Source organism: Eubalaena glacialis, chromosome 3, assembly GCF_028564815.1.
Source record: "Eubalaena glacialis isolate mEubGla1 chromosome 3, mEubGla1.1.hap2.+ XY, whole genome shotgun sequence".
NCBI lineage: Eukaryota > Metazoa > Chordata > Mammalia > Artiodactyla > Balaenidae > Eubalaena > Eubalaena glacialis.
This window is the reverse complement of record NC_083718.1, coordinates 1,517,191-1,544,465: the sequence shown is the minus strand read 5'-3', so window position 1 is coordinate 1,544,465 and position 27,275 is coordinate 1,517,191. Positions and strand designations below refer to the sequence as shown.

Below are 27,275 nucleotides of genomic sequence, written 5' to 3'. Positions count from 1 at the left end.
CCCAGAATTGCCACGCCCGTCACTCCCGAGTGACAGCAGCCCAGATGCCTTCTCCTCGTCCCCTGGAGCACGGTGCAGACAGGCTGGACTTTGCAAAAGAAAATTTAAATTTTAAAATGTAGGGGAAGCTAACTGCAGTGGGGGGTCCTGGAACAGAAGAAAGACATGGGTGGAAAAACTGGTGAACTCTGAATAGAGTCTGTAGTTTACTCAACAGTAATGAGCTGATGTTAAGTTCTTTGTGTTCACAAATGTACCTGGATATGTGAAGCTTCAGCATGAGGGCAGCTGGCTGAGGGGCACACGGGGACTCTGTACTCTCTTTGCAGCTTTCCTGTAAGTCTGAAATTACTTCAAAATATAAACTTTATTTTTTAAAAGGTGGAGGGAGGGACAAAAAAAGAACAAAGATGAGTCAGGGAATTCAAGAATAGTGAGGCTTAGCATGCGTCGGTGTCTGATCCCTCCATCCTCGTGGGAAAGCAGGGTGCCCTCCGGGGGCAAAGCTCCTGCATCCGGTTGATCCGGAGATAACTGCCCTCCGGCTCCAGTGGTCCCCTACCTGAAGTCTGGAGGTTGGCCCCCTCCCAGGGCCTCTGCAAAAGTTGAGTCAGTAAACCTGCTTTTTCCCTTTCCTTCTTTCTGAGCTCTCTGACCCCCAGGGGGGGCTCCCTTCCCAGCTGCCGGTCCACGACAGACTGATTAAAGCCCTGCTGGTCACCGATCCCCATCCAACTCCAGGGAGTGACTCAACTGGAGGAGGCTTCAAACCCATCATCTAAATGGAATCTCACGTGGAGAGCCAAGGTTTAAAACAGACCAACTTGAAGCTAAAGTGGGGGGCCCCCCCGCACCCCTTTCCACCCACTCATGGGAGCTGCAGCGGGGTCCCCACAAGCCCTTTGGACCACCAAGCCCTGCCCGGCTTGGGCACCAATTGCTCCCCCGCCCCTGCCCCCGGTCTGGGGCTCACACCTGCCCCTCCCCTCCCCACCAGAGGGAAGGGTTTTGCAAACGTCCACCCTTCAAGGGTCCAAAAGGATCACGCCCGCCACGAGTGTCAGAGGGCTGCTCCCCTGAACCTCTTTTGTTGCTGCAATCACAGCTTTTTTCTCCGGCACAGGAGAAAAAGACCTGAACACTGTCAGACCCAGAGTAACTCTCTGTTCTTGAATTAATCCTTTTCTAAATTATCCTTTTTTTAACCGTGAAATCACTTAGAGTCCTTCAGGCTTGGGCCCCAGGGCCAGGCCTTCCGAGGCCTCCCGAGGAAAGGGCCCACGTGGAGGCTGCTCTAAGCCGGGCTACCCCAGGAGGGCAGGCTGTCCCCAGGCCCCCGGCCCACACTCACGGCCGCCCCAGCCTGGCAAGCCTGGCTCAGGCCCAGCAGAAGTGGTACCAGCATCCCTCTGATGCCTGTGGCATTATTGGAAAAGTCAGCTTCGAAACCACAGAGGGATTCAGCGTTGGGGGCTTGGGCTGGGGCGAGCTGCAGACAGCGAGGCGGCTGTGTGACCACCTGTCTGCCCACCTCCCTGGTCCTGGCGTGACCCTTGAAGCTGGCGAGCCGTTTCCCTGCTCAGCCAGTTGCATTGCTCTCTGAGGACAGGACCAGAAAATTACAGCAGGAGGGCTTCAGGCTAGACATCAGGAATCATTCCAGAACTTTATGGGCCCGAAGCAGTTTGTGGAGTCGCCTTCCTGCGAGGCAGCCAGTAGTTTGCCGAGGCTCCACCTGCCCAGGTAACCCAGGTCAGCCCTGCCCCCTTGAGCTCCTCTTCTTCTGTGACTTGGGGACGCCCGCGTGGCGGTCCTGAGAGAGTCCCAGCCTGGACCCGCCACCTCACTATGACGCGTGCAGGGGTGGCTGTGGTCTGTCCTCGCCTGTGGCTGCTGCCTCTGCGTCTGCCGACGGAAGCCATTGTTCTGGCCACGTTCATCCGCTCGGCGATTAGCCTGGAGGATGTGCCTTTGCTTCGTCTTCTGTGCGCCCGCACGCGCTCTCTCTCCTCTCTCCGGGGTCACGTGTGACCGGGGTGCTGGGAAGGGCACCCGGCACTGCTGAGCCATCCCTTCCTTGAAGGAAGACTGAAAGTCTGGGGCCACGCTCTACGCCTCGGAGCACAGACCTGGGCGTGGACTCAGGAATGGTGCCTTGGCTTTTAGGGCATTTAGGGCACCCGCTGGGTGCTCAGGACGGGCACAGGCTTGTCATGAGCCCACTTGAATCTGGTTCTCCTGATGGCGTCCCAAGGGACAGACTGCTACCCCATTTCACAGATGGACAGCTGGCCCCTAGAGAGATTGGGGACCTGACTGAGTCTCAGACAGTAGGTGCATGAGTCTGGGTGGAAGCCAGCTGGGCACTGGGAGCCAGGCTCTCGCCATTCCACGTAACCTTTTCATTCTGGTCATGATGATGGTGACTAAGAGAACAAGGAATGGTGGGTCACAAAAGGCCCCCATAGTGACCCTAGTGACCACTTCCTGAGCTCCCGCTACGTGCTGGTTAGCGCTCATCACACCAGCCCTGGGAGATGCAAGCTGCTGTTCCCATTTGACAGATGAGAAAACTGAAGTTAAGATGCTGTCGTTTGATGGTGTCACACATCAAGGAATGGGTGGGGCTGAGCTTCAAATCCAAGTTTTCGACCTCAAGTCCTGCTCTTTCTGCTGTGCTGGAGGGTCTTCCTTTAGTATTTCCCCCTCTGATATGTAGGACCTTCTTTTTGTTGAAATCTCCATCCATCCTGCTGCAGTGTAAACAGAGCTATGAAAATACAGTACTGTGTGTTTATTTTGCCTTGTTTTTACTGAGGGCACCAGAGCAAATACACAGGGTGACCCAGCCCCCGGGGACGTTCCGTGTTCCCTTTTTTCTTCTTCACCCGGTCCTCTCGTCTGCTTCCCTCCCCCCGCCCCGAACTTGGTGCTCCCCCAGGGTGTTTCTCCACTCTCCCACCTTCCCTCAGCATCCTTGCTGCTCCTTCAGACCTCGGCAGCCAATCCTGTACCTCCAGCATCTCGTTGCCAAGCAACAGGCTTCCTACCTGCCCCATTGTGTTAGAATCTCCATGACAACAAGTACTGCCAAAAGAGAGAGAAAAAGAAGTTAGGTGGTGGTAGGAGGAGGTGGTGAGACCCTGTGTTCCAGGACATTGGTGCAGTTTTGCCAGTAGTCACTTGCTTGCTCTCAGGGTCCCCAGAGGGGGGTCACAAGTAGCCTGAACCAAAACCTAGGAGATGACAAGTCACCAGGCTGACCGTCTGCACGTGGGGCTGGAGATTCTCTCAAAGGCCCAGGATGAGAGCCACAGACATTTTTTATCGAGACCGAGTGGGGCGGGCTCACCTTCTGTGGGTCAGTACAGGAAGGCAGCGGACGAGGGGAGCCACAGACATTTTTTATCGAGACCGAGTGGGGCGGGCTCACCTTCTGTGGGTCAGTACAGGAAGGCAGCGGACGAGGGGAGCCACAGACATTTTTTATCGAGACCGAGTGGGGCGGGCTCACCTTCTGCGGGTCAGTACAGGAAGGCAGCGGACGAGGGGAGCCACAGACATTTTTTATCGAGACCGGGTGGGGCGGGCTCACCTTCTGCGGGTCAGTACAGGAAGGCAGCGGACGAGGGGAGCCACAGACATTTTTTATCGAGACCGGGTGGGGCGGGCTCACCTTCTGCGGGTCAGTACAGGAAGGCAGCGGACGAGGGGAGCCACAGACATTTTTTATCGAGACCGAGCGGGGCGGGCTCACCTTCTGCGGGTCAGTACAGGAAGGCAGCGGACGAGGGGAGCCACAGACATTTTTTATCGAGACCGAGTGGGGCGGGCTCACCTTCTGTGGGTCAGTACAGGAAGGCAGCGGACGAGGGGAGCCACAGACATTTTTTATCGAGACCGAGTGGGGCGGGCTCACCTTCTGCGGGTCAGTACAGGAAGGCAGCGGACGAGGGGAGCCACAGACATTTTTTATCGAGACCGAGTGGGGCGGGCTCACCTTCTGCGGGTCAGTACAGGAAGGCAGCGGACGAGGGGAGCCACAGACATTTTTTATCGAGACCGGGTGGGGCGGGCTCACCTTCTGCGGGTCAGTACAGGAAGGCAGCGGACGAGGGAGGATTTTTCAATCGCTGCTTGACTGAGGGGGTTGCAGGGGCACATGGGGAGGGATGTGTCTGAACAGGGCCACGCCTGGAGCCAGCAGCACTTAGGCACAGGCTAAGACCCAGGGCAGGAGTGGGAGGCGGGGGTACCATAAACAGGGTTTTGGACACACAGGCACCTGCCCAGGGGCCGTGGGTGGGTGAACCCTGTGGATTTTCCCGGTAGGCCGAGCTCCAGGCAGTGGCCGATCTTGGCAGCCGCTGCGTCCCCTCCGCCTGGCCTTCCTGCCCCAAAGGCCTGGAGGAAGCTCGTAGGGAAAGGCGGGAAGGAGGAGGCATGGGAGGACGTGAGGAAGCCTTAGATCCCCAGGTGCCCAGGCTGGGGCTCAGTCTGGCTCTTCTGGCCGCCGTCTCCAAGGGCCTGACAGGTGGTCACCATGTGGCTTGCAACCCACCTGCAAGGCAAGTCAGGGGATGGTCTCAGAAAAGGGAAGGACTGAAAAGAAAGGGGAGGGGGCCTGGGTCAGTTAGGGCACAGAGGAACTGCCGACCTGGATGCATGGCCGGGGCCTCCCAGGACCCTCAGAAGGGCAAAGATGTTTGAATACAGAACCTCCTGTCCTGCGGCCACGGCAGGGCCTGCTTGGGCAGTATTTACTGTTCAAGGCGGATGGTGCACAGAAGACGCCTCCAGCCCAGGGCCTGGAGGGCACTTGCAGGGCCTCGGCAAACCCACCAATCTCCCCTCTACGCTGGCTCCGCCTCAGTGGTACTGCCGCGTGCTCCACGGCTGTCCTGAGGCCCGGGTCCTCTGCCATGCTGCCCGTGAACCCGGCCGTGAGCATTCTCTGCCTTCCAAACCTCCCAGCAGGACTAGACAGGCCCCAGTCCCAGTATTTGGTGCTCTTCACGGATGGAAAGTTCCTCCTAGCCTCTGACTTGACACCCCAAAGTCGAGCAGTTCGTCTTCTTCTCTGTGTTCAGTGGGGAGGTGGAGCAGATCTGCTGGCAGGGCACCGCCCCACACTTTTGCCTCCAGTTCTGCTCCCCTGCCTGGCCTGACTATTCGAAAACGTTGTGAAAGCTCTTGGCATGTGTGGCTGCAAGGAAGGCCAGGCTCCCCACAGAGGCTGCACCCCCCCACTGCTGTACCAGGCAACTCGGAGAAGGATGCCGTGAGTCAGACACTGCTGGGGGAAGACAAGTGGGATGAATCTTCCTGAACAGTGATCTGCAATTTGTATCTGAGACCTTTTATGAGATTCCCCCCTTGGGCCCAATAATCCCCTTTCCAGGAGTGTAGCCTGAGGAAGTCATCTGAGGCTCAGGCAGAGCTGGTCTGGTTGTTTATCACAGTGTTACAGGAAATAGTAGAAAACTGGAAACGACCTAAATGGCTAGTGACAGTGCGATGATTAAGCAGTGTTTGGTTAATGCAGTCACAGAACAGTTTATCAGCAATTAACAAGTATGTTTCTGAAAAAACGTCTGAAGATTTTTAAATGAAAAGTAAAAATGCTTACTACATAGTAAGCGAAAAGGTGTAAAATGTATGTATAGTATCATCACAATTTTATGATGAATATATGTATGAGTGTGAATTGTAAAAAGCCTGGAAGAAATCGAAACACTTAAAAAAGGCTAAGTATCGGCTAGTAGGGGATAGAATTTTTCTTTATATTTTTGTAGATTTTTCCAAGTTTTTCCTAATGAGCATGTTACTTTTATTATAAGAACTGCCCTTTTTAAGCACTTCCCCTGGGCTACCACGCTAAGCATTTTTCACACTGCTTTAGATTGAATTTTTGTGTCCCCTAAAATTCTTATGTTGAAATCCTAACCCTCAAGGTGACGGTATGAGGAGGTGGGGTCTTTGGCATGTGATTAGGTCATGAATGGGATCAGTGCCCCCATAAAGAGACCCCCGAGAGCTCCCTTGCCCCATCCTCCACGTGAGGACACAGTGAGAAGATGCCATCTGTGCACCAGGAAGGGGGTTCTCACCAGACTCCGAATCTGCCGGCACCTTGACCTTGAACTTCCAGCATCCAGAACCGTGAGGAATAAAATTCTGTTGTGTGTAAGCCCCCCGGTCTATGATATTCTGTTAAGCCAGCCCGAATGGACTAAGACACATTATCTCATTTCATTTTTACATCAACTCCGTGGTGTCACTACCCTTGTTTTTCAGATGAAGCAACCAAAGTTTGAAGGATTTAAGTAACTTCTACAAAGCCACACGGTTTACAAATAGCAGAACCAGGCCCTGAGCAACACCCCAAAAAAGTTACCAGAAGTTACAGCTGTCGTTCAGGGTAAGCGGTGGATCTGCGTAGCTGTGGGCTTCTGGTCTAAGAGTGCAAATGCCCACGCGTCCCCCCCTCGGCTGGCCCGGGTCCAGCTCCTGAGCAAGCCTTCAGGCGGGGGGAGCCTGCCCGTAGCCCCTGTGCTGGGAGGTACAGACGGTCACGAGTGGGGCCTTGGGTGTGGGCTCCTGCGTCCGCCCCCAGGTAGTGAGAGAGAAAAGGGGGCTCCCCCAGCTTCAGCTGGGGCGGGTCTCCCGCGAGCTCGCCCTGGGCCTTGGGGAGCTGAGCTCTGGGGCCTTGGGGAGCTGAGCTCTGGGAGCCTCACAGCCGCTCTCTGAGATTGGGGTCTGCCGGGGGAGGGACACTTCTCCTGCAGCCTGGCACCTGGGCCTTGGGCGGCAGCCAGGCCTGGCCGCTCCTCCGTGCGTGACTCCCACGCAGATGTGCTGCTGCCGAAAGGGGGGTTGTCCCCGTGTGGGGATGTCATGCACCAGGAGTGGGGCTGTTCTCTCTGCTGCTCTGGAAGGACCTGACTCCTCTTTCACGCTGGAGTTGCCTGCCCCACTTTCCAGATGGTAAACCTGAGGCCTAGACGGGGGTCTGACTCCCAGGCTGCCACCAGCTTCCCCCATGCCCACTCACCCTCGCCCTCCAGGGTCTTTGCTCGTGTAACTGGCCCGAGGCAGGAGGCCTGACTTGTACCTCACGTGGGTTTGCAGTCCAGCCCCTCCAAAGGCCACCATGGGGTTGGTGTTCCACGGCGGGTACCAGCCCACACTCCCCAAGGGGCAGCGTCTCCGGGTGGAGAGCTTAATTTAAGAGCAGTCCAGAATCCCCCAGACCCCCCCACCCCAGCGCGGTGGCCCCGGGCTTCGGGCTTCGGGGCCTGGAAGTATGTGGCCCTTGTTGGGTGGTTCCCCTCCGTCCGCCTGGCCGGACCAGCCCTGGAGCTGAGGGAGCGGGAGAAGGAAGCGCGTGTGACGGAGACGGAGCTGCCGGGGGGCCACGTGGGCTCCAGTTTCTCTGTCAGCCTTGAGCTCCCCGCCCCAGGCTCCACCACCTTCTCCCCCGGGACCCATCTGGAGGCTGAGCAGTCACTGGGGAAGCCAGGCCTCTAGCGACTGACTGGCCTGCAGGGCGTAACGCGAGAGGGAGGGAGAGAGAGGAAGACGGGGTGCGGCAGGACAGTCGTGGGGCACCTCCCAGGGTCTGGGCCTTTGCACCCTCGCGACACGGACCCCAAGCTCTCGTCTGCGTTACAGGGGCCCTGCCAGGGGCCCTGGGAGCCCCCGGAGGGGTTTCGGCTCTGGGCTGCCCGTGCTCCCCAGGCCAGCTCAGCTCCCTGGAGGCACTTAGAGCGGAGGCCTGCAGCCCCCTGTGATTTGTGGGGCAGTTTGGTTTTTTTAATTAATTTTTTTATTAGCGTATAGTTGATTTACAATGTTGTGTTAGTTTCTGCTGTATGGTAAAGTGATTGGGATATACATATACATGTATCCACTCTTGTTTTTGTGGGGCAGTTTTTTTTTTTAATTAATTAATTTTGGGGGCTGTGTTGGGTCTTTGTTGCTGGGCGGGGTTTTTCTAGCTGCGGCGAGCGGGGGCTACTCTTCTTTGCGGTGTGCGGGCTTCTCATTGCAGTGGCTTCTCTTGTTGCGGAGCACGGGCCCTAGGCACGCAGGCTTCAGTAGTTGTGGCACGTGGGCTCAGTAGTTGTGGCTCGCGGGCTCGAGTGCAGGCTCAGTAGTTGTGGCTCGCGGGCTCTAGAGTGCAGGCTCAGTAATTGTGGCGCATGGGCTTCGTTGCTCTGCGGGCATGTGGGATCTTCCCGGACCAGGGCTCGAACCCGTGTCCCCTGGATTGGCAGGTGGATTCTTAACCACTGAGCCACCAGGGAGGTCCCTGTGGGGCAGTTTTAAATCATTGATTTTCACTGGCACTAAGTCATTTCTCTTGGCTAATTGAAAAGGAACCAAGGATCCTGACAGCGGAGCCGTTTACATGGATCAGATCAGTAAAAAACGCCACCCAGCTGACACACGCGAGCCTTCAGCTGCGGCTCGGGGCCTCCCCGGAGCTCGGGTGGGCTTCTCTCTCAGAGGCCAGAGAAACAGCCCCCCGAATGGGGACCAGGAAGGCAAGTGGACCCTGAGCAGGAAGAGTGGAGGTTAGACCCTGGGAAGAACTTCCAGCCCAGAGAGATGGGTGAGAGATTCTGAGGGGGTGGGCGAGCCCCTCTTCCGTCGGGTTTTCTGGGGTCTCCCTTCTTCCCGCCCGTCGGCCTGGACCCCGCCTGGACTCAGCCAGGACCCCAAGGGCTGGAGAACCCTCTCTGGGAAGCAGAGATGGCATTGCTGCGGGAGAGCAGATCCAGGCAGCCGCTCAGTCGTGGGAAGCTGACCCGGGGACGGGGCTGGGTGGGTCTCGGCACCAGCTTGACCACTCACTGTAAATGCCAGGAAACTGACCCATTTCACGTCGCCCGAGATGATCACAGCCGGTCCCATTTTTCCTCTGTGAGAACTTGTTGCCATCTGGCCAGAAAGAAGAGCTGTCTGCAGTTTTTAGGCTAAAGGAATCCCCGAGGGTGTGGGCAGAGCCCCGGCTCTGGGGGTGGAGATGGGGAGGGGATTGCTGAGTCCCACCGCTCGGGGACAGTCGGGCCCCGACTCTGAGCCCGGAGCCAGCCAGGCGGGCGCTGCTGTACTGAGCCGCCCCCCACCTTCCGCCAAGTCCCAGCCGGCGGACCCTTCTCCTCGCTCCCTGCCAGCGCGGTGCCCAGTCTGCCCATGCCCCCTGGAAGTGGCGACACCGCTGGCTGTCCATCCTGTACTCTCCATGCTGACCGGGGTGATCGCCTTCTCTGCCAAGGGCCAGACCCGGCTGAATGGCGCCCCGCCCCAGTTTGCTGGAGTCCAAAGCCGGGTCTAGAGGCCAAGAGGAGGGGCGGGGGGGCCTGAGGTCCTTCTACTGCAGCCCCAGTGCCCACCCACAGCGCAGGTCTTCCGTCATCTCGGTCCTGAGAGGCGGGCAGAGGCTAGAAGCTGGACAAGAGACAGGAACATTTAGTAAACGGTGTTGCAGGCCTGTCCTCAGCCCTGGGAACCCCCCATGATGCCTGGTCTTGGGTTCTTCATGGAGCCAGAGCATGGGTGTGGGTGGGGGGAGGAGGGCCGGGAGGCGCCCAGGCCCTGCGTTTCCTCCTCTCCGCACAGGGATGCTCCCGTGGCTCCTTCCTCGTCCGTAGCCCGCGTGTGAGCTGGACACGGTCTGGGGCCCACACACGCGGGATGAAAGCTGTGTGCACACAGTCAGGGGTCGGGCCCACTTTTCCAGGGAGAGCCTGTGAGCGCCGCCGGCGAGCCGGGAGTACTGGAGATGGACCAGGATGGGAGGACACAGAGGGTGTCCTCACCTCCCGGCCGGATGGGAAATGGGCCGAAGGGGAGCGATGCAGGGGACACGGAGAGAGGGCAGAAAGCCGGAGCCAGGGTGTGTGTGTGCATCTAAGTGTGTAGGCGCGTGTGGGGTGTGTGTGTGAGAGAGCATGTGTGCATATAGCTGTGTGTGTCCCTGCACCGACATGGGTGGGTGTGAGTGAGCGGGGTCACTGTATTTGTGGGGTTTGTCCGAGGGGTGTGGCAGCTCAGTCGCCTCTTTGTCCCCTGGGGTGGTTCTGCCTCTGGGGACCAGACTGGGCCTCCGACCAGAAGTGAGGCCCGAGCTGGGTTTGGCCGTGGGAGGAGCTGGTCAGGGTTCCAGGGTGGAAGAACGGACGTGTCAGTTGCGGTAGGAAACCTGCCCGTGGTCCAGGGATCTGTCTGTCCTTCCGGCCCCCGAAGGTCATTCCGCCCACCTTCCCGCCTGTGGAAATGTCGCCCCTGGGCCGTCCCTCCTCATCCTGCAGGAGGACCTCAGCTTCCAGGGGCCTCAGAGAAAGGCCACCTCCCAAGGTTTACTTTGAACCGTGTCTGACTTTGTTTACCCTCCTACCCCCATCCCGTATAAACTGGCTGTCCCACAGATACTCAATAAGGACGTAGAAATTTAGTTTAGAGGGAAACGTTTATGTTATTGGGACTGGAATGGGTGACAGAGGTTCCGGTGGGAAATCTGGGTAGAACAGGGATAAACCCTGTGCTGATGATCTGTTTGACTTTAACTAGCATTTCTTCAGTGATTTTTCTGGCCAGGCACTGTCTTACGTGATTTTCTTGTAATAACTCACCTGATTTGTATAAGATGGGGATGATGATGAAGATCCCAGTTTTACAGATGAGGGAGCAGGACGAGTAACTCGCTTAGGACCACAAGCCGGACCTGCACTGGGGGTGGGGCGAGGAGGCGGTGGCTCTGCCTCCAGGACCTTCCGCGGTGCAGAGCTGGCCTCAGCGAGTCCTTTTCCACGCGCCAGTCCGCTGCCTTCCCCCCTCTTCCTGAGGGGCAGCTTCTCCTCCCTCTCCACGCACCGGGGAACGGAAATGATTTGCCCCAATTCTCGCAGCCCCGGGTGGACTCATGGGACCAGCACCCGGGAGTCCCACCTCCCAGGCTTTTCCTTTTTGAAATATCTTCTCTGTGTATTTATTTTTTTCTTTTTCTCCGTCTCTCGGCACATCCCTCCTCTGAGTGCTGTGGTTACGTGTTCCGACCCCTTTGAAAGGGGCACCCCGGCTGCGTTCACAGCGCGCAGGCGCGGCCCCTTCACGCCCCGCGGGAGGGGTTGTCCCGTCAGCACCAGGGCCTCTCGATGTTGCCCGGGGACCGCAGACCTGGGGGCACCGCCCTCCTCGCTCCTCCCGCCCCCGCTTCCACCTCCTCCTGAGCGTGAGCGAAGCATGTGTAGGCCAAAGGGGGTCCTGGTTCTGGGGTCTTCGGAGCCTTCCGCCAGTAGCTCTGTTTGTCCCCTTGGGGCACACGGCAAGACGCGGGCTCCTTGCTTCCACGGCCAGCCCCACCACTCCTGCCCTTGAGGCTCCCCAGACGTGTGGGAGGCATCCCAAGGGGCGAGCAGCGCTCACAGCGGAGCACCGCGACCGCGGCCCGAACGGAGCCCTGCCCCAGAGACAGGCCGTCCTGCTTCTCCGGGACGCCTCTGCCTGGCGCTGAGAACCAGGACAGGGGCCGGTACGGCGCACCTCTTCACCCCCGTACCTTGTCCAGCCTGCTCTAGACAGGAAGCAGGGCAGCAGGGAGGCAGAGGGGGGTCCCCTCATTTCCCAGGAGGAGAGCCCGAGCCCGGGGCGGGCACGGGAGTCCCCCAGATCATTTGGTCCATTTAGAACGCAGCTCGGGTGCCATGGAGGCACCTTTGTCCTCGGGGTTCAGGAGCCCACCCTCAAGAACATCTCTCCCCTTTCTTCCCCAGCTGTCCCCCCCTCTGCTGGAGACCCGTAACCCCGGGGTCTTCCTCCTCGATCCCCACCCTTGCCCAGGCGTGACCTGCCACTGGACCAGTTTAAATCCGCTTCCCATCGAGCTTTGGAAAAAATGGTGATGGAGTGAAAGCAGCAACTGCATCTGCTCCGTTAGCAAGTGAGGAAGAGGCAGCCTCCACGGCCTCAGGGCTCTCTGGCTGGAAACCCGGCCAGGCCCAGAGGCAGGGGCCCCTGGATGCGGGGAGGGGAGGGTCTGACCGAGGGGAGCTGGGGGTGCGCCGAGGACAATGCAGGTGAGTGGGGCTCGTGGACAGCACCACCCGGGTGGGACGGGGCTCCCAGGAGAGACGCGGGGAGAGCCAGGATGCAGTTCCGGGTCCTCTCGCAGATACGGCTCCCAGAAGGGGTGGTCTGGGGCACCACGTGGCTTTGTGCCCCCATTGGGGCTGCGGGGAGAAGCAGCAGCGGGTCATGTGGCACTGTGCCCGCATGTGCGGGACTGAACTTGGGGATGCTGAAATGCAGAGCTGTGGTCTGGGGCCCTGCTCATAGGTGGTCAGCTGGCTGGCCCTGCTGGTCAGCGTGTGGCTCAGCTCTGTGTCCAAGGCCAAAGTCAGCAGCTCAGGTCCACGTGAGCCTGGGAGCAGGTCCGCACTTGAGCCTCTGGTCCTACGAGGCATCGTCAGAGATGCGTGGAGCTGATCGCTGGGGCGGTGGCTAGAAGGGGTGACAGAGCAAACCTGCTCTCACCTCCACGGGGAAGGTTCTACTGCAGGTCCTGAGCCCAGGCTGAGGCACGGTGTCCTCTTCTTGACTTAAAGACTCCCTCTTTCTCCACCTGACTGTGGTTTCTAGGTTTTATCCCACCCTTATTTTGCAGACTGGGTGTGGAGAGGCTAAGACATTGACTGGAATTCTCACAGCTGCAGGCAGCACCTGCCTGACGCCCTCTGAGTGCCTTTATGAAAGCACTTCCCAGGCCCTCCTGTAGGGCTGTCCTGGGCCTGCTAGGGCTGGGGACATGGCAGGCCCTGCAGGAGAGACTGTGGGCAGGCGGGGGGCCACTCAGAGTGTCCTTCCAGGCTGTGGCTGGTGGGTGGTCGGGGGTACACGAGGCAGAAGTGGGGTCAGGCGAGCCTTGGACATGATGCCCTGTGGGTCCAGGTGATGGGCAGACACTGGGGGTGGGGCAGCCGGCTGTGGCCCCCTGGTCACACCGGGCTTTGCCTTCCTTCTGTGCCAGAGGAGGTGGGGGGCTTCACCTCATCCAGTACTGGTACCAAGTCATGGACATGCAAAGTAGAGGAAAGGGGGAGGGTTCATGGCATTTCTGGGTCTCTTGGAAATTACTCCATCTGTCAGCAGAGCAGCCAGACTCCCACGGTCGTTTCAAGCTTAGTCCTATAAATCCGTCAACGCTCGAGGGTCTCCGTTGGCTTCGGGGTCTCCGTTTAGCTTGTGGTCTGTGCTGTGGCCAGCAGCTCTCTGCACAGCAGGGAAGGGCACATCCCGGTGGCCTCAGCTGGACCGGCCATGTTCTGGTGGCCTTTCCTCTGTGCCAGTGTCCCCTGTCTCCATCTCCACCCAAGTCACCGCAAGCATCCTCCTCGTATAGACATTTGCTCACATCTGTCATCATTCCCCAAGGATAAGTTTCTGGATCTGGGGCTGTTCCCACGGCCGTGTGTCAGGGCCCTGTGGTCCTGCACTCATACCACGACTGGAAATTATAATTTTCTAAGAGATAGTAAATTTGACAGCAACCAATGATAACATTTAATTTTCATCTCTTCAATTTTAATGAAGCTTTGTTTTTGTTATGTTCTGCCCAAGTGTATTTATTATTTTATGAATTTCTTGTTCAACCCTTTGACCCCTTCCTCTACAGGGTGTTTGCTTTTGATTGATTTGGTAGAGCTCCCTTTATGTAAAGGTATTATTAACTCCTTGTCTCTTATATATGTTGCAAGTATATTTACAGTTTATTCATGGTTTGAACCTTTGGAAAGGGCTTTTCTGTCCATACAGGGATTTTAATTTTTATGAACTGAAATCTATCAGTGTTTTCCTTTATGATTCCTACCTTTGATGTGATGCTATAAAGACCTTTCCCACAACAAAATTATGAGACCATCCATGCATATGTTCTGCACATTCTTTCATGCTTTCATTTTCTACGTGGAACTCTTTCATCTGGAGTTGATTCTGCGTGTCTTTGTAGCCGGCTTCGAATTCCCTTTGAAATGAAAGCCATTAATAGATCAATTAATTCATTCATTAACATGGCGGGGAGGGGAAGCTGGTCAAGGATACGTGAGAAAGATGGGGTAATTCATAGATCGGGGTCCAGAAGAGAAGGATCAGGTGGCAGGGGGTGCCTGGAGGGATCTGCCTTTGTCTCGGGACGGGACACTCATCTCTGAGACCGGAGGAAGGGGCGGAGGTCAGTTTGGCCAGGTCAGGAGGTGGGTAGGGAAGGGTCTAGAAAGAAAGGCTGTGAGCTGGGTGCCCACATCTCCAGGGACAGAGTGGGTGGGTAGGGATGGTGGGGAGGGACCAGGAAGGGTGGGGTCAGTGACAGAGGTGGTGTGAGCCAGGTGGCAGGGGCCTGGCCAGGGCGGGGGTACAAGTTTAGCATCTGTAACTGTGATGGGCTGCCCCGCCTTCGGGCCCGGTGGGATCTGGGAGATTACACTCCACTGGAGAGGTGTCCTGGGGGAGAGCCGGGCGTCAGGTAAAGGGGCAGGTGGCAGGAGCAGGCTGGGGGCACAGGGAGTCAGTTCACCATGGGCAGAACATTCTAGACTCGGGTACAATGAGAGATCCAAGAAGGAAGGGGCTGTGGGAGGGGAGTCTGGCCCCGATCGGTGGACAGGAACAGAGTCAAGGTCAGATTACCCCGTTTGTACAGGGCATTACGATCCCCGGGCACTTTCATGTGTGTGTTTGCAGGAGGTAGAGGGGTTCGCCTCGAGCTGGGCGGGTAGCCCGAGACCGAGTCAGGATGTGACCTCGGGAGTCCAGTGCCCCTTCCTAGGGCACCGCCTAACTGTCCCCATTTTCTCTGCAGCACAGTAGCCCTGCCGCCAGCCTTGCTGACCATGGACGGGACGGCCAGTGTGAACTCTTCCGGCCGCCCTCACTACGCCTCCTCCATCCCTGTGCCTCGAGCTGCTTCCCAGACCAGGATTCATACACCGGCCGCCTCTCCCCGGCTGCGGCCGCACCAGGCCGGCCTGGCCCTGAGCCCGCAGCGAGCGGCCTCCCCAAGGCTGGGCAAGGCGGGGGGCCCTTCCAGAGGCTCGTCTCCCAAGGCCTCCCGGGGGAGAGGCTCCCCCAAGGCCTCTGGGGCAGCAAGGGAGTCGGCTGAGGGGGCTGAAGGCCTCGCCTGCTCCCCCTGGAGCAGTCCCAGGGCGACCCCCAAAGCAGCCCTCTCCAGCCGGGCTGGGTCCAGAAGCGTTGGGGAGACGCAGGGCACCCAGGGAAAGAAGAGGGTGGCCCAGGAAGGGATTCTGACCCGCCAGACCCGGGGCAGGAGCCCCTCCCGGACCAGTTCTCCTGGAGAAACTCAAGTACCAGGGGCTCCCGAAGGTCGAAAGCCATCTAACCACCCAGGAAAAGATCAAAGAGATGTACCCTACAAAAGTTCTGGGGGCCCCAGGTCTTCGGAGCCTGATGCCCGGGCAGCTTCGGGGCAGCGCTCCCCAGTCTGCAGCCCCGTGCGGAGCGCACGCCCGCCGCCCACCCCGGGGGCCATCAGCTTCTCCTCCGTCCATCAGCAGAGTCAGCCTGTCACAGCTACCGTGGCCCCCTTCCGCTACAGGTGAGCTGCGGAGCGGGCGGAGGTGGGGGGTGGGGGGTGGGGGTGGGGGTGGGGTGGGGAGGGACAGAGCCCGCGGAGGGGAGGGGGGCTGGTGGAGAGAATAGGAGGTGGGCGGGGACTAGAGGGCTGGGGCGGGGTTAGGACCTTAACAGGGGGACCGGGACCCAACTCTGGAGACGCCGCCACAAAGAGGCTCAGAAGGAGGGTGCCCCCAACGCAGCCGTGCGTCAGGGTGCCGTGGGTGCTGAAGAGCCACTTACCTGGGTAGGCGGGTAGGCAGGTCGGTCTCACCCAACTCACCAGTGGGACAGCTGCCACCACTGAGTTAGACTGAGAGCATGTGACAGGCTGTGCCTCCAGTCTGTGGTCACTGAAATCCCCATGGCCCCCCTGGCCGCCCCCACTGATGCCCTGCATCTGCCTGTCTGCTGCCTCTCTCTCTCCACTTTCCACACTGCCTGTGCGTATCCGTCCCCAGGGCGCTCAGACGTGCTTCTTTCTGACGTGGTCACACTGGGCCACGTCACCACCGTCGGCAGTGGCCAGGCCACCGTTCATGCCAGCATGGTTAACAAGCTAGCCTGCCCTGCTTTCTTCAGACACCACAAGTGGAGAGCACAGAAAAATGCTTCCGTCAACTGTGGTTCTTTAATAAAAATATAACTCTTTACTGAAATGGCCACCTTAAGTAAGCGACGTTCTCATTCCTAAATATGACACGGGTTAGAGATGCTCAAATGCAAAGGAAGTGCCTTCCTGACTAACCCAACGTCCTGGGTTTTCTCTCTGTGCTGATTCGAGGACAAGCTCTCCCACGGTTTGGGTGGAGACGCTCCCTGGACACTGGGTCTCCCAGGCTGGAGTGGCTGGGGTTGGTGAGGGGAGTTGCACCTTTCCCTCGAAGCCAAGAGTGTGACTTGATCCCTGAAAGGTCTTGGGCTCCCTTTCACCACGTAACAGACAGCTGGGCACCAACACCTCGTCTGCATGTCCCACCTCCTCCAGAGCATGTCCCATCTCCTCCAGAGCACTGCATCAGTTACGAACTCCACAGTTTAAAAGGACATTGGTGCACGAAAATACATGGAGAAGAAGATGGACGGGTCGGTGAGGGATCCGAAAAGGTGTTAACAGGAATGTTTAATGGAGCCGAAGCAGCTTGCTTTGGAAGAAGAAGGCTGAGAGAGGGTCTGAGAGCTGTTTTGAAAGACGTGAAGTGTTGTCGTGTTGTAAGCTGACTTAGATTCACTTGGTGCGGCTCCAACGCCCTGAATCCACGTCATGGTGCTTAGAAGGTAGAGAGACTCTTGAAGCTCAGGAGGAAGAACTGTCCAGCAACTAGAGAGGCTCACAAATTACCCACTGGCAGTGAGCTTCCTGGCACTGCAGGCATCCCAGCTACCCCACGACCAGAGCAGGCCTCCCCCGGGGACCCCTGCCCCCCGGAGCATCCCTTCTGCCCGGCACACCTGACACTTCTTCCCTGTGACCTCCTGGACTTCCATTCTTAAGCTGATCGGACACCTTCCTGGGACTGGTCCTTTCCCAGCCCTGATCTGCTTCCCTGCGGACTCTGGGACTTGCTTCTCCTCCCTGGGTTCCTTCCTGTTGAATCCATCTTTGGGGGAAAGATGTCTAGGCATTCAGCTGTTCAAGATTTTACATTATCTACCCTACGAGCCCCCTGGCAGATGTAGACTCTGACGTCCTCCGAACAGTTCAGGACGTTTTCCTCTGAGTGTCTCAGTGTGACCTGAACAGACAGGTGTCCTCCACTCAGCTAACATCTGTCGCCTCTTCAAGTTTTAAACAGAAAAGCGTTGCACCACCTCAGCAGGGGTCTTCGCCATCCCGCCTCCTAGACCTGCCCCTTTTAGGCCCCGGGTTAGGGTTGCGGGAGGGTTGTGGTTTGGGCAGGGGAAGACTGGGACCAAGGACACCCCAGAGGCAATAGGTGAGAGCCGTGGGCACCTCTGCTGAGTGCCGGGCTGGGCCACCCCGGCAAGGACGTACCATAGGCCCCCTAGGGTCACAGACACCCTCTTTTCATGGAAACTTACCCCTGCGCCCTGCACCTTGGCCTCTGCAAAGCTCCAGCCCATTGCAGAAGCCGGGGTTGTCGGGCTCCACTCCCTGTCCCCAGGCCGCTCCTGCCTGACCTGCTTCTCCGGGGAACGAATCCAGCAGGTGCCTTCCCTGTCTCCTCAGCCAGCGCCTGTGGGTGCGGCCCTTCCCCACGACCGGGCACAGCCTCCCATGGGCACCCCTGCTCCCGGGACAGAGAAGGCGCAAAACACCCTTCGGTCTGCTCGGGCCGTCTGCTTCCCTCAGATCTCCGCCCTCACTGCCCTCTGCCCTCTGGGAGAAGAGCCCCAGCAGGGGTTTCTTTCTCCAAGGGTTTTCCCCTTCCGTCCCGGGTGGCCTTCACTCAGACCCCAGTTAGGAGGGTGCAGTTAACGCTGTCAGGAGTGTCGGCTCGTTGGTTTTCTTCTCTCTGGTTCAACCTCCAAACAACGTCCGGCATAGATGGTGCTGTCCATTCCAGCTGGGAAAGGAGGGGACACGGGGCCTGGCCCTGCAGGGGAGATACAGGAAGAGGAGGTGGAAGTGTGCAGCTCCTGAGGTCGGAGCAGCTGAGGCTGCTTCCTCACTGACCCGGGATGGGGGCCACGGTCCGTGTGCCCCTCACTCGCCCTTGGTCACAATTACGGCGGTAGTCAGCACTACAGCAAGGTCTTCCTGTTTGTAGCCGTGGTTCCTGCCTGCCCGCTCAGGGTCAGACGGTGCTTAGCTCTTTATGTGTGTGACGTTATTCAGTGAAATGTTTCTGCATGGCCTAGAATCCCCTTTCTCCCCCCATACACTGCATTATTTATTTATTTATTTAATTTTTGGCTGCGTTAGGTCTTCGTTGCTGCATGCGGGCTACTCTTCTTTGCTGTGCACGGGCTTCTCATTGCGGTGGCTTCTCTTTGTTGCGGAGCACAGGCTCTAGGCGCGCAGGCTTCAGTAGTTGTGGCACGTGGGCTCAGTAGTTGTGGCTCACGGGCTCTAGAGCGCAGGCTCAGCAGTTGTGGCGCACAGGCTTAGTTGCTCCGTGGCATGTGGGATCTTCCCGGACCAGGGCTCGAACCTGTGTCCCCTGCATTGGCAGGCGGATTCTTAACCACTACGCCACCAGGGAAGTCCCAGCATCCCTTATTTTAAAAACCCAGGTTTATGCTCATTTCTTTGAAGAAACCTAGCAATTCCAGTTTTTCTTTGGCCCCTCGACATTTAACTGACAGTAGCCCATGGCGAGTGACCCCATCCTTCTCAGGGCAACGGGGTCTCCTGCTTCCTCTGAGTTCCCCCACCCTGCTCGTCCCCATCCCCAGAGCAGGGGCCTGCAGACCATCGAGGGCTCCCGGCTGCCTGCGTGGCTTTGAGAGGCGGCAAACACCTCCTACAGCCCTGAACTCTCAGGCTGATCCGGGCCTCGAGGGCATCTCTTCCGCCCCGTGACCCAGTGAGACCCAGTGAGGCCCAGAGAGGAGAGGCCTGCTCTGCGTTACACAGCCAGAGTCCCTGCCATCTCGGTGCTGGAAACGGTCAAGACTAGAGAGAGAGAGGGAGGCAGGTTCACCCCCCCGCCACCCCACCCCCACCGCCTGGCCCAGGCCAGGCATCGATTCCTCCTCCTGCCACACAGTGTCCCCCCCGCACCAAGCTGCCAAAGGGTCCATTTAGCTGCCGACGCGGGCGGGGCAGGCGCCGGCTTGGAGAGCCTGGGTAATTGCCTATAATAAAAGCTCCTAGAGCCTTTGTTCCTGGGAGCGACTGCACAGTTGGGCTTGTGCTCGAAGGCCTGTGTGCACTTGGGAGATGGGGCCCGGAGACCTCGCCCTTCCTTCCTGCTGCCACAGCAGGCCCAGCGCGGCCTCGGCCCCCCGGGAGTCGAGGTGACCCCGGCCTAGCCCGCCCCTCCTCCTCCTCCGACCTCCTCGCTGCCTGGACGCTGGGGGCCGGGCCTCCTGGGCTCTCTCGAGGGGCCAGTGACCTCAGCTGCAGACAGAGCCCCTCGTGTGGGTGCACAGGGCAGCCTGCGGGCAGGACACAGGCCGCGAGCCCGAGTTACCTGGGGTCCCTCCGCCCTGCGGGCGTGATTCACGTTCATGGGACTCGGGGACCCTGAAGGGTGACTGGCAACAGGTGGCCCCCTGCCCTCGGGTGCCCCCACCCCTGCCACTGGCCTAACTTTGCCTAGAAGGCCCGCTGCCTGCCAGGGGAAGGGGCACACATGTGCCCATTGGGGGGGCCGGCCCAGGGCAGGGGGCAGAGCACCGCAGGGGAAGAACCGACCTCCAAGGGGAGCGGCTCGAGGCCAGGGCGGCCTCCGCTGTGAGTGACCACCGTTCTCTTTCCCGCAGGGCCCAGACCGACCCGGAGCCCAGCCCCCTCCGCCAGGGCAGCTGGGCTGCTGATGGCTACTCCGGCCCCCCCAGCAGGACTGAGGAGAGCCTCTCGTGCGTGGGTAAGTGCTCTGGGGGCGAGACCTCCTCCGGGTGGGGGGCGCCCTGGGCCAGAACTCTCCTCACTGCCCACAGGGGAGAAGTGGCCCCGCTTGACAGCCAGGCACCAGCATGTCAGTTGCGCTTTGCGCTCGTGCTGTGCCTGACTCAACGCAGGGTCGGTCCGCCAGACCCAGGAGCACTGCAAGGTCAGGGCAGCAACGTAGCCAGCGGGCACCCTGCTTATCCAACGCCCGGGGTGGGTGTCGCTGAGGCCATGACAGAAAGTAACAAGCTGGGAGACTGACAACCGAGAGCCAGGTCCGAGCCCCGCCCAGAACAGAGGAGGTGCTGGGCACCTGGCAGGCAGTCCAGGGCCCCCTGCCCAACGGCCCGGCATCCGTCCCCTCCCCCAGGACCACTTTTAACCGCCACTCCCTTGCAGGTCACTTCCCTTAGGCCTCCTGTAGTCACACCTGCCCCCAATGCGTGTCATGCCGCTAACGCACCTTGGGAAGCAGAATGTGAGCCTTGCCAAGAGGACCCCCAGAACTCGACACGGTGGTCTCCCCCGAGGGCAGGGACACGGCCGTTCCCAGGGCCCGTCCCTCCTCTGGCCTCGGCAGGTGCCCAGTGGGGGGTCTCTGGATGGAGGGACGGTGAGGGGAGAGTGAGTGCCTCATGGGCCGGGGGTTGGGTTCTAAAGGGGTCCGATTCTAAACTCTTAGCAGGGCTTGAGTGTGTGTGTTGATTTTCTTGCGACATTAAAAAAAAATCCCCAGAGGATGGCTGTGGTCACCCCAGAGGTACGTGAGGCTCCGGGAACCAGCTCCATCCTTTCGTTCCCAGCAGGGGGGCTTGCCCCAAGACAGGAATGAACTTGCTTTTGGCAAAGCTGAGGTGGTCCACAGGATTTGTCTTACAGCTTCATCTCAGGGCCCTGCTAACAGTGGGCAAAGCTGGGGCTTAGAGCACAGCCTGACCCTGAAGTCACCAGACACCGGTGGTGGCCACTCCTGCCTTCCCTGCAGGGCAGGTGGCCGGGGTCCCTGTTGAGCCCTCTGCCGGCCTGGTCCCCAGCAGTGGTGGGAGCAGCAGCAGGCCCCCTTCCACGGCAAGCCCTGCGGAGGGGGGTCGTGGGGCAGAGACGGGCGTCTAGAGAGCAAGCCGTGCGCTTCCACAGCGGTGCAGGCACAGGGGAAGCAGGGCACTGCGGGGACAGAAGGAGACCTCAGTTCGCTGGCACCAAAAGCCCGTGAGTGTTCGGATGCGGTAACCAGGAAACTATGCAAGCTCTATTTTTGCATCTGCAGTGTTGCGAGTGTAATGGCTTCCTTATGTGTGTGCCACATCATTAGGGCCTGATGGCCTCCGGCTACCCAGGCGCCCGCTCACCGTCGCCATGCCATGAGCGCGGAGAGGAATTTCACACTAACATCCGCGCACGCTGGCCCTGGGAGCCCCGGGCTGGTCGGCTGGCAGGACCCCCCTCACCAGCTAGATGTGAAGTGTCTGGTGGATGGCAGGGTGGGGTTCTCTGTTGGGGGGGTGCAGGGAAGCCTTGGGAGGTGGGCTTCACGGCGAGAAGAGAGCCCCCTGCCTCCCCCAAGTCTCCCAGGATGCGGACAAGGCCCCCGCGCCACCTGTGCTCCGGCTGTAGCTGTGGTCACGGTGTCCGTCTTGGCCAAGGATACCCCGAGCTCTTTGACAGGTGGAACGGGAAGAGATTTGGGGTCTGCCTGTGCTTTGTGGGGGAGGGGGGCCTGTTCTCTGAGCCCGAGGAAACGGAGGAGACGAGAGGAAGGGGGGGGGAAAGGAGGGCCTCACTCACTTGTTACTTTTCTCATTCAATCAAGAAACCACCAGGGAGCCGGCTTTGTGTAGCAGGAAGAGAATTTCCCATGATGACTTGCCACCAAGCAGGGTGCTGGGCGTGGCCTTCGTTTGTCCCAGTGTCCGTCCACCGGCAGCTGCCCTGTCCTCCTCTGCCCCGGGTAGTGTAGGGGCAACTGTGCTGGTGCCCTGACCCTTCCCGTGCCCACCGAGCTGTGCCAGGGAGAGCCTGGCAATGGTCCCCTGCTGAGGTGCCCCTTGGTGGCCGTCAGCACAAACAGTGCCTGGGCCGCCGTTGGATCTTAATTTGGAGAGTCAGGGGAAGCCAGGGCCGACGTCCCCGGTGCCCACGTGTGAGGCCGTGTGTGAGGGACCGGAAGGGTCGCCCTGAGGTCGACACAGTCATCTTAATCACTTCCACTTCGTGGCGTGTGTGAGCGCTAAGTGGGCAGGGAATGAAGGGACCTTTCCTCATCCTCACACCATGTGTCACCGGGGAATGAGCCCCCCTCACCCGGCCCCCGCCAGGCTTCTCACACGAGGCTGAGGGGCCCGGGAGCTGGCCTCGCGCTGGGCTTGTTTGCATTTCTCCTTATCCCTCTCTGTTATTGAGTCGACTCCATCTTTAAGCCACAATCAAGTTTTCCACGTCGTGTGGGTTTGGGAGAGAAAACTCCAGATCTGGTGTGTCTTCCCAGGGCAGGAACGAGGCTGGAAGCCCCCTTGGGGAGGGTTTGCTCTGGGCCCCCAGATGGCCGCATGCCCACCAGGCTCTCCCGGGACTGCAGAGGACTTGGGCTCAAAGGCCCTGGGGGTCAAAGCTGTAACGGACTGTAGCTTCACCCAAACCCGGCCTCATTTTCGCTGGGGAGAGAGAGGCCCGGGGTGGGAGGATGGCCTGCTCAGGACAGCATGCGTGGTTCGTGAGCAGCTGAGCTGAAATTGGGACCACTGCCTCTGACTCCCCAGATGCAGGGAGGACCAAATGCTGATGACAACTCCTATTTATTGAGCAGTTACTGTGTGCAAGGCACGGCACCAGGCTCAAAGTCCTTTGTAAGCACGTTACACACGCTTTGAGGTGGAACCATTGCTCTGCTGTAGATGAGTGAGCTTGGCTCAGAGAGGTTATGCAAACAGCTTGTCTGAGGATGCACAGCACTAGGACTGGAGTCCAGGTCACCCTCTTCCGGGGTCACCCCTGCCTTCCCGTCTGCTGCCGGTTGCATGATTCAAGCTCAGCTGGGTCTCCTTCACTTCTGCCAGCTGGTGGGAAGGCGACGGGCCGGTGAGCCAGTCCCCGCGAGCCAGTCCCCGCCACCACCTCCCCCAACCTGAGCCAAGCCCGGGATGCCACTGCCTCTGCCTCCCAAGCCTGTGTCCTTCATGCTGCGTTCACACCGCACCCCCCCACCCCCGACGCCGCTTCACGTTTCCACCCTCTGGGGAGTTTCGGGCTGAGCCAGGCCTGTGTCCCAGCCATCCGTGGGGAGAGGACGCACAGACAATTGACTAGAAAACACAGCCCAAGCTCTGGGCAGGCGGGATGAGCTGTATTCTCAGGGCTCAAGCGGGTCAGGGCCACTGTAGGGCTGGAGGGGCATAGAGCTCGGGGATAAACAGAGTAGGCGTCTGGGCTGGAGCAGCCTTCCAGGACCTGGGACAGGAAGTAATAATAACACTGAATGGCAGTGCCGACTCTACTGGGCTTCCTCTGAACCAGGCACTGCCCTACGCGCCTCTAGTCCTTCCAACAACCGGGCGAGGTGGGGACCCACACCTTTGCTTGGCATCGCGGCCTTGCTGCTTGCTGGCTGTGCAGGCTTGGGCTGGTTCCTAGTCTCTCTGTGCCTGTGTCATGACACCCACACCTTCTTCCGAGGGTTTTGTGGGGATAACATGCACCCGTACAAGCAAAGTGCTGAGAAGCTTTGCCCGGCACACGGGAGCCGCTCAGCACATGCTGGGCATGACCTGCTGCTGCCCTGGGGTGGGGAGAGGGCCATTCCTAATGTGCCCACCTTACAGGTGACAGGAGGGTAGGTGACATCCCAAGGTGGTCCAGCCAGGATTGGAGCCCAGCCTTCAGAGGTCACGCTCTGGGCCATCCCTGCCATGACCTCCCTGGGGGCAGGGGACACGTCCCAGGTCCTGGGCACCGAGGGAGGCCGGAGAGGCTCTGAGATGACCAGTGAGGCGGGCCTGGCTCCGGGAGGGCCGCAGAGGGAGAGGCCAGGCAGTGAGGTCATCCAGGGTAGCCTGCTGAGCGGGGTGTGGTACCTAAAAACTGGAGGCATCTGGATTCTGTTTCTTTGGAGGAGGGGAGGGGGAGGGGGAGCCTGGGGGACTTCTCACGTCAGCATTTGGCTGGGAATGGGGCTCACCTCCAGGCAGTGGATTCGGCCCATTTTAGTGGAGGGTCAAAAATAGCAGAGACTGGGCAGCCCAGGTCCCCTGGGACTACCACCCGCGAGTGCTCGAAAAGCAATACACAGGGTTGGCAGGACCTAGCTTCCCTGCTTCCTGTTCCGCCCAAGAACACAGGGCCCCTGTGTTGCCCAACTCCAGAGAATTATACCCATTCACCAAATTTTTATCCAGCACCGACTACATGCCAGGCACTCCTCTAGACACTTGGGTACATCCAGGGACAAAGCAGGCACAGACTTTGCCCAGTGGAGCGTCTGTGGCTGTCGAGCTGTGCAGTGTTCAGCCTGTGCAACTGTACATGAGCTGCACAGAGGCCCCGTGGTGGAGAAGCCCCAGCTCTGGAGTGTGCGTGCATCCCAGTGAGCAAGGGCAGAGCTCTGGCTTTGGGACTCCCCCTGAGAATGTGAGCAGCGGCCACCTTCAGTGCTGGGAAAGCCCGGGTCTTTGATGCTGGGAAGGATGGTGGGAGGGAAGGTGACAAACATCCCCTGTGGTTTTCCTGGAGCTTCACCCCTGTGTTCCATGCCTGTCTGTCCTGGACTCAGCTCCTCCCTGCAGGGCTTTGAGATTCAACTCTCCGGCCTCAGATGAACTGCTTCCATTCTTCCTAGGAGATCCTACCCCGTTCATTCCTCCCTGCGCCTGTGGGCCGTGGGCGGGTCCCGAGGATAAGGATACTTACTGGAAGGAGGTGGGCCTGGTCACTGGGAATCTCTCCAGATCAGACCACCCCATACAACTTCGGGGCAGTTATCCAGGGAGCCGGGGTCGCGGGGCAGCTAGAAATCTCAGCCATGGGAGGAGCTGAGATTTCTAGACTTCCACCACTGTCCCTCTGTGACCGGTGTAGAGACCTCACCTCCAGGGTTGCCCTTAAAGACTCGGCTTCACAAGGCTTTGCCCCCTCCCCCCGGGCAAAGGGGGGCCCATCCTTTCCTGACTTCTGGGGAGGCCCAGGCAGGTGGAGAGCACCCTCCAAGCCAGTGACGTGCAAGGCTTCAGTCCCGCCCTGGGCACCACTGAATGGGCAGAAATGGGCGCAGAGCATCCCTGCCCACAGCTCCCCCACCCCTGTGATGAGAGGATTAGGGTCCCCGCTGGGAGACCCCCACCCCCACAAGAAGATGCCCAGCAGCCCGCCCAGAAGGAGCTCTGGGAGACGCAGTGGAGCGTGAGGGGACACGGACACAGTGACCAGGAGGATTAAGAGCTGAGAATCACCCCTGGTCATAATATTCATCCACACGAGTCCTTTAAGAGGCAGCCCGAATCAAAACCCTGCCTTCCTGTGTATGTCTCCTGGGTTATGGGGTCGGGAGCTTCAGAGGGAGCTGAAGATAGTTAAAGGGTCCGGGCAGAGGGAGGGTGGGTGGGCATGGGGTCACCCAAGCCCTGGGGGCGGGGAGGGCAGAGAAGCACTTAGCTGTCCCTTCTCTCAAAGGGCAGGAGGGAAGCCAGCAGGTTCTGGGGGGAGAATGGCTGAGGTCAGAGAGGGAAGGGACTTCTGGCAGGAGGGAGGCTCAGGCCCAGGGGCAGTGGAGCCTGGCAGCCCAGGTTCACAGTCCCGGGCAGGAGCTGGACCCCGTGAGCTGCTGCATCCTTCCCTCCTGGGAGGCTGGGCCTCGGCAGAGCTTGCGGGCGTGTGCAGTGGGGAGCAGAGGCGGGAAGCGTCTGGGGATAAGGTCAGGCTATAGGGAGGTGGAGTCCTCAGCCCACACCAGTGGATACCCTGGGCATCTGCCGGGCAGTTTGTAAGTGCCAAGTGGTCACCAGTGAATAGTCCATTAACGTTCATTGAGACAGGAGCCATGGCATTCTTCTGTTACGTTTAATGCCTTGTTTAAAAACCTAACAAAACTCTAGTAAAGCACAGAGGTGCCATCTGAGCAGCCACTGGATGGGAGTGTATCTCCAGGTAGGAAGAGGCCGGGTTCGTTAACTCAGCCGGCCCAGCCCTCCCTGGCCCAGGTGGGCAGAGGTTTCTCCTTCCTCTTAGAGCTGTCCTTAATTTTTTGGCATCAAGGACTTTTTCAGAAGCTGGTGGACACTCAATCCGCCTCCCAGACACATGGACGTATTCACAACACAAAGATTGCACTTGATGTTTGGTTTTATGGGCCTTCTGTATCTGGTCTGTGAACCCAGACTAAGAAATTCTGCTCTGGAGCAGTGATGTCATCACAGGGCTGGCCAGACAACCTGGGTTTGGGCCTTGTGTTTTTCCTCATCTGGCTTTTGGGTTTCTTGGCCCACAGCAAGGTAATAGGATTGATTACAAATGGACCAGTTCTGCCCGAAAGCAGAAAACTGAGTAAGATTGTCTTTGAGGTTCCTCTGACCTTAGAACAGCCAATCCTGCACGGACAGGTCAGAGTGGATTGTAGGTTCGCCTGCATCAGAGGACACATACCCATACAGGCAGTTCACGGGTCTCCATCCCACATGACACAGGGCACAGCCAGCACACGCTGCCCTCCCCCTGCCCTGGCTAGAGTTCCTGCCCGCCCCCCCCCACCCCCCGCCCGCCCCCCACCCCCCGCCACCTCTCAGGCCTGCGGTTGCCATGACAACCGATGGCTGATCCTGGTCTCAGGATGGTGTATCTGGGCCTTGCAGAGCTCCTCTGAGGCCCAGTATGCAATGGACGGCCCAGCAGGTGTGTGGGGACGGTTGCCATGGCAACATACAAGCCAAGCCCGTGTGGGAAACATCCAGACTTCTTACCCTGGTCTCTGTATTAGCCGGGAGCAGGAGGTCTGACTTTGCATGAGTCCAGTTTCAGACCGAGTCCTCTGGGTCAGATGCTTCCTCCTGCCTCTCCCTGCTGGAAGCCCACCTCCACCCCGACCTGACTTCTTCCTGACCAGCTGAAGTGGGGAGAATGTGGGCATTCTCTTAAGGCCACATAG

General features: G+C 59.1%; 1 protein-coding gene across 4 annotated transcripts in view; it reads left to right on the top strand.

Annotated features, from left to right (window-relative positions):
• NAV1 (neuron navigator 1) overlaps positions 1-27,275 on the top strand; it is a 211,974-nt gene that overhangs the window by 46,475 nt on the left and 138,224 nt on the right. For 2 of the 4 annotated variants that reach the window (XM_061187265.1, XM_061187262.1), the window contains exons 2-3: positions 14,861-15,613; positions 20,023-20,126. In XM_061187265.1, coding sequence (XP_061043248.1) covers positions 14,892-15,613; positions 20,023-20,126 — 826 coding nt within the window. In that variant the 5' untranslated portion in view covers positions 14,861-14,891. Of the gene's footprint in view, positions 1-6,297; positions 6,422-11,780; positions 11,948-14,860; positions 15,614-20,022; positions 20,127-27,275 lie in introns of all 4 variants that reach the window. The other 2 variants (XM_061187263.1, XM_061187264.1) reach the window with 2 other exon arrangements.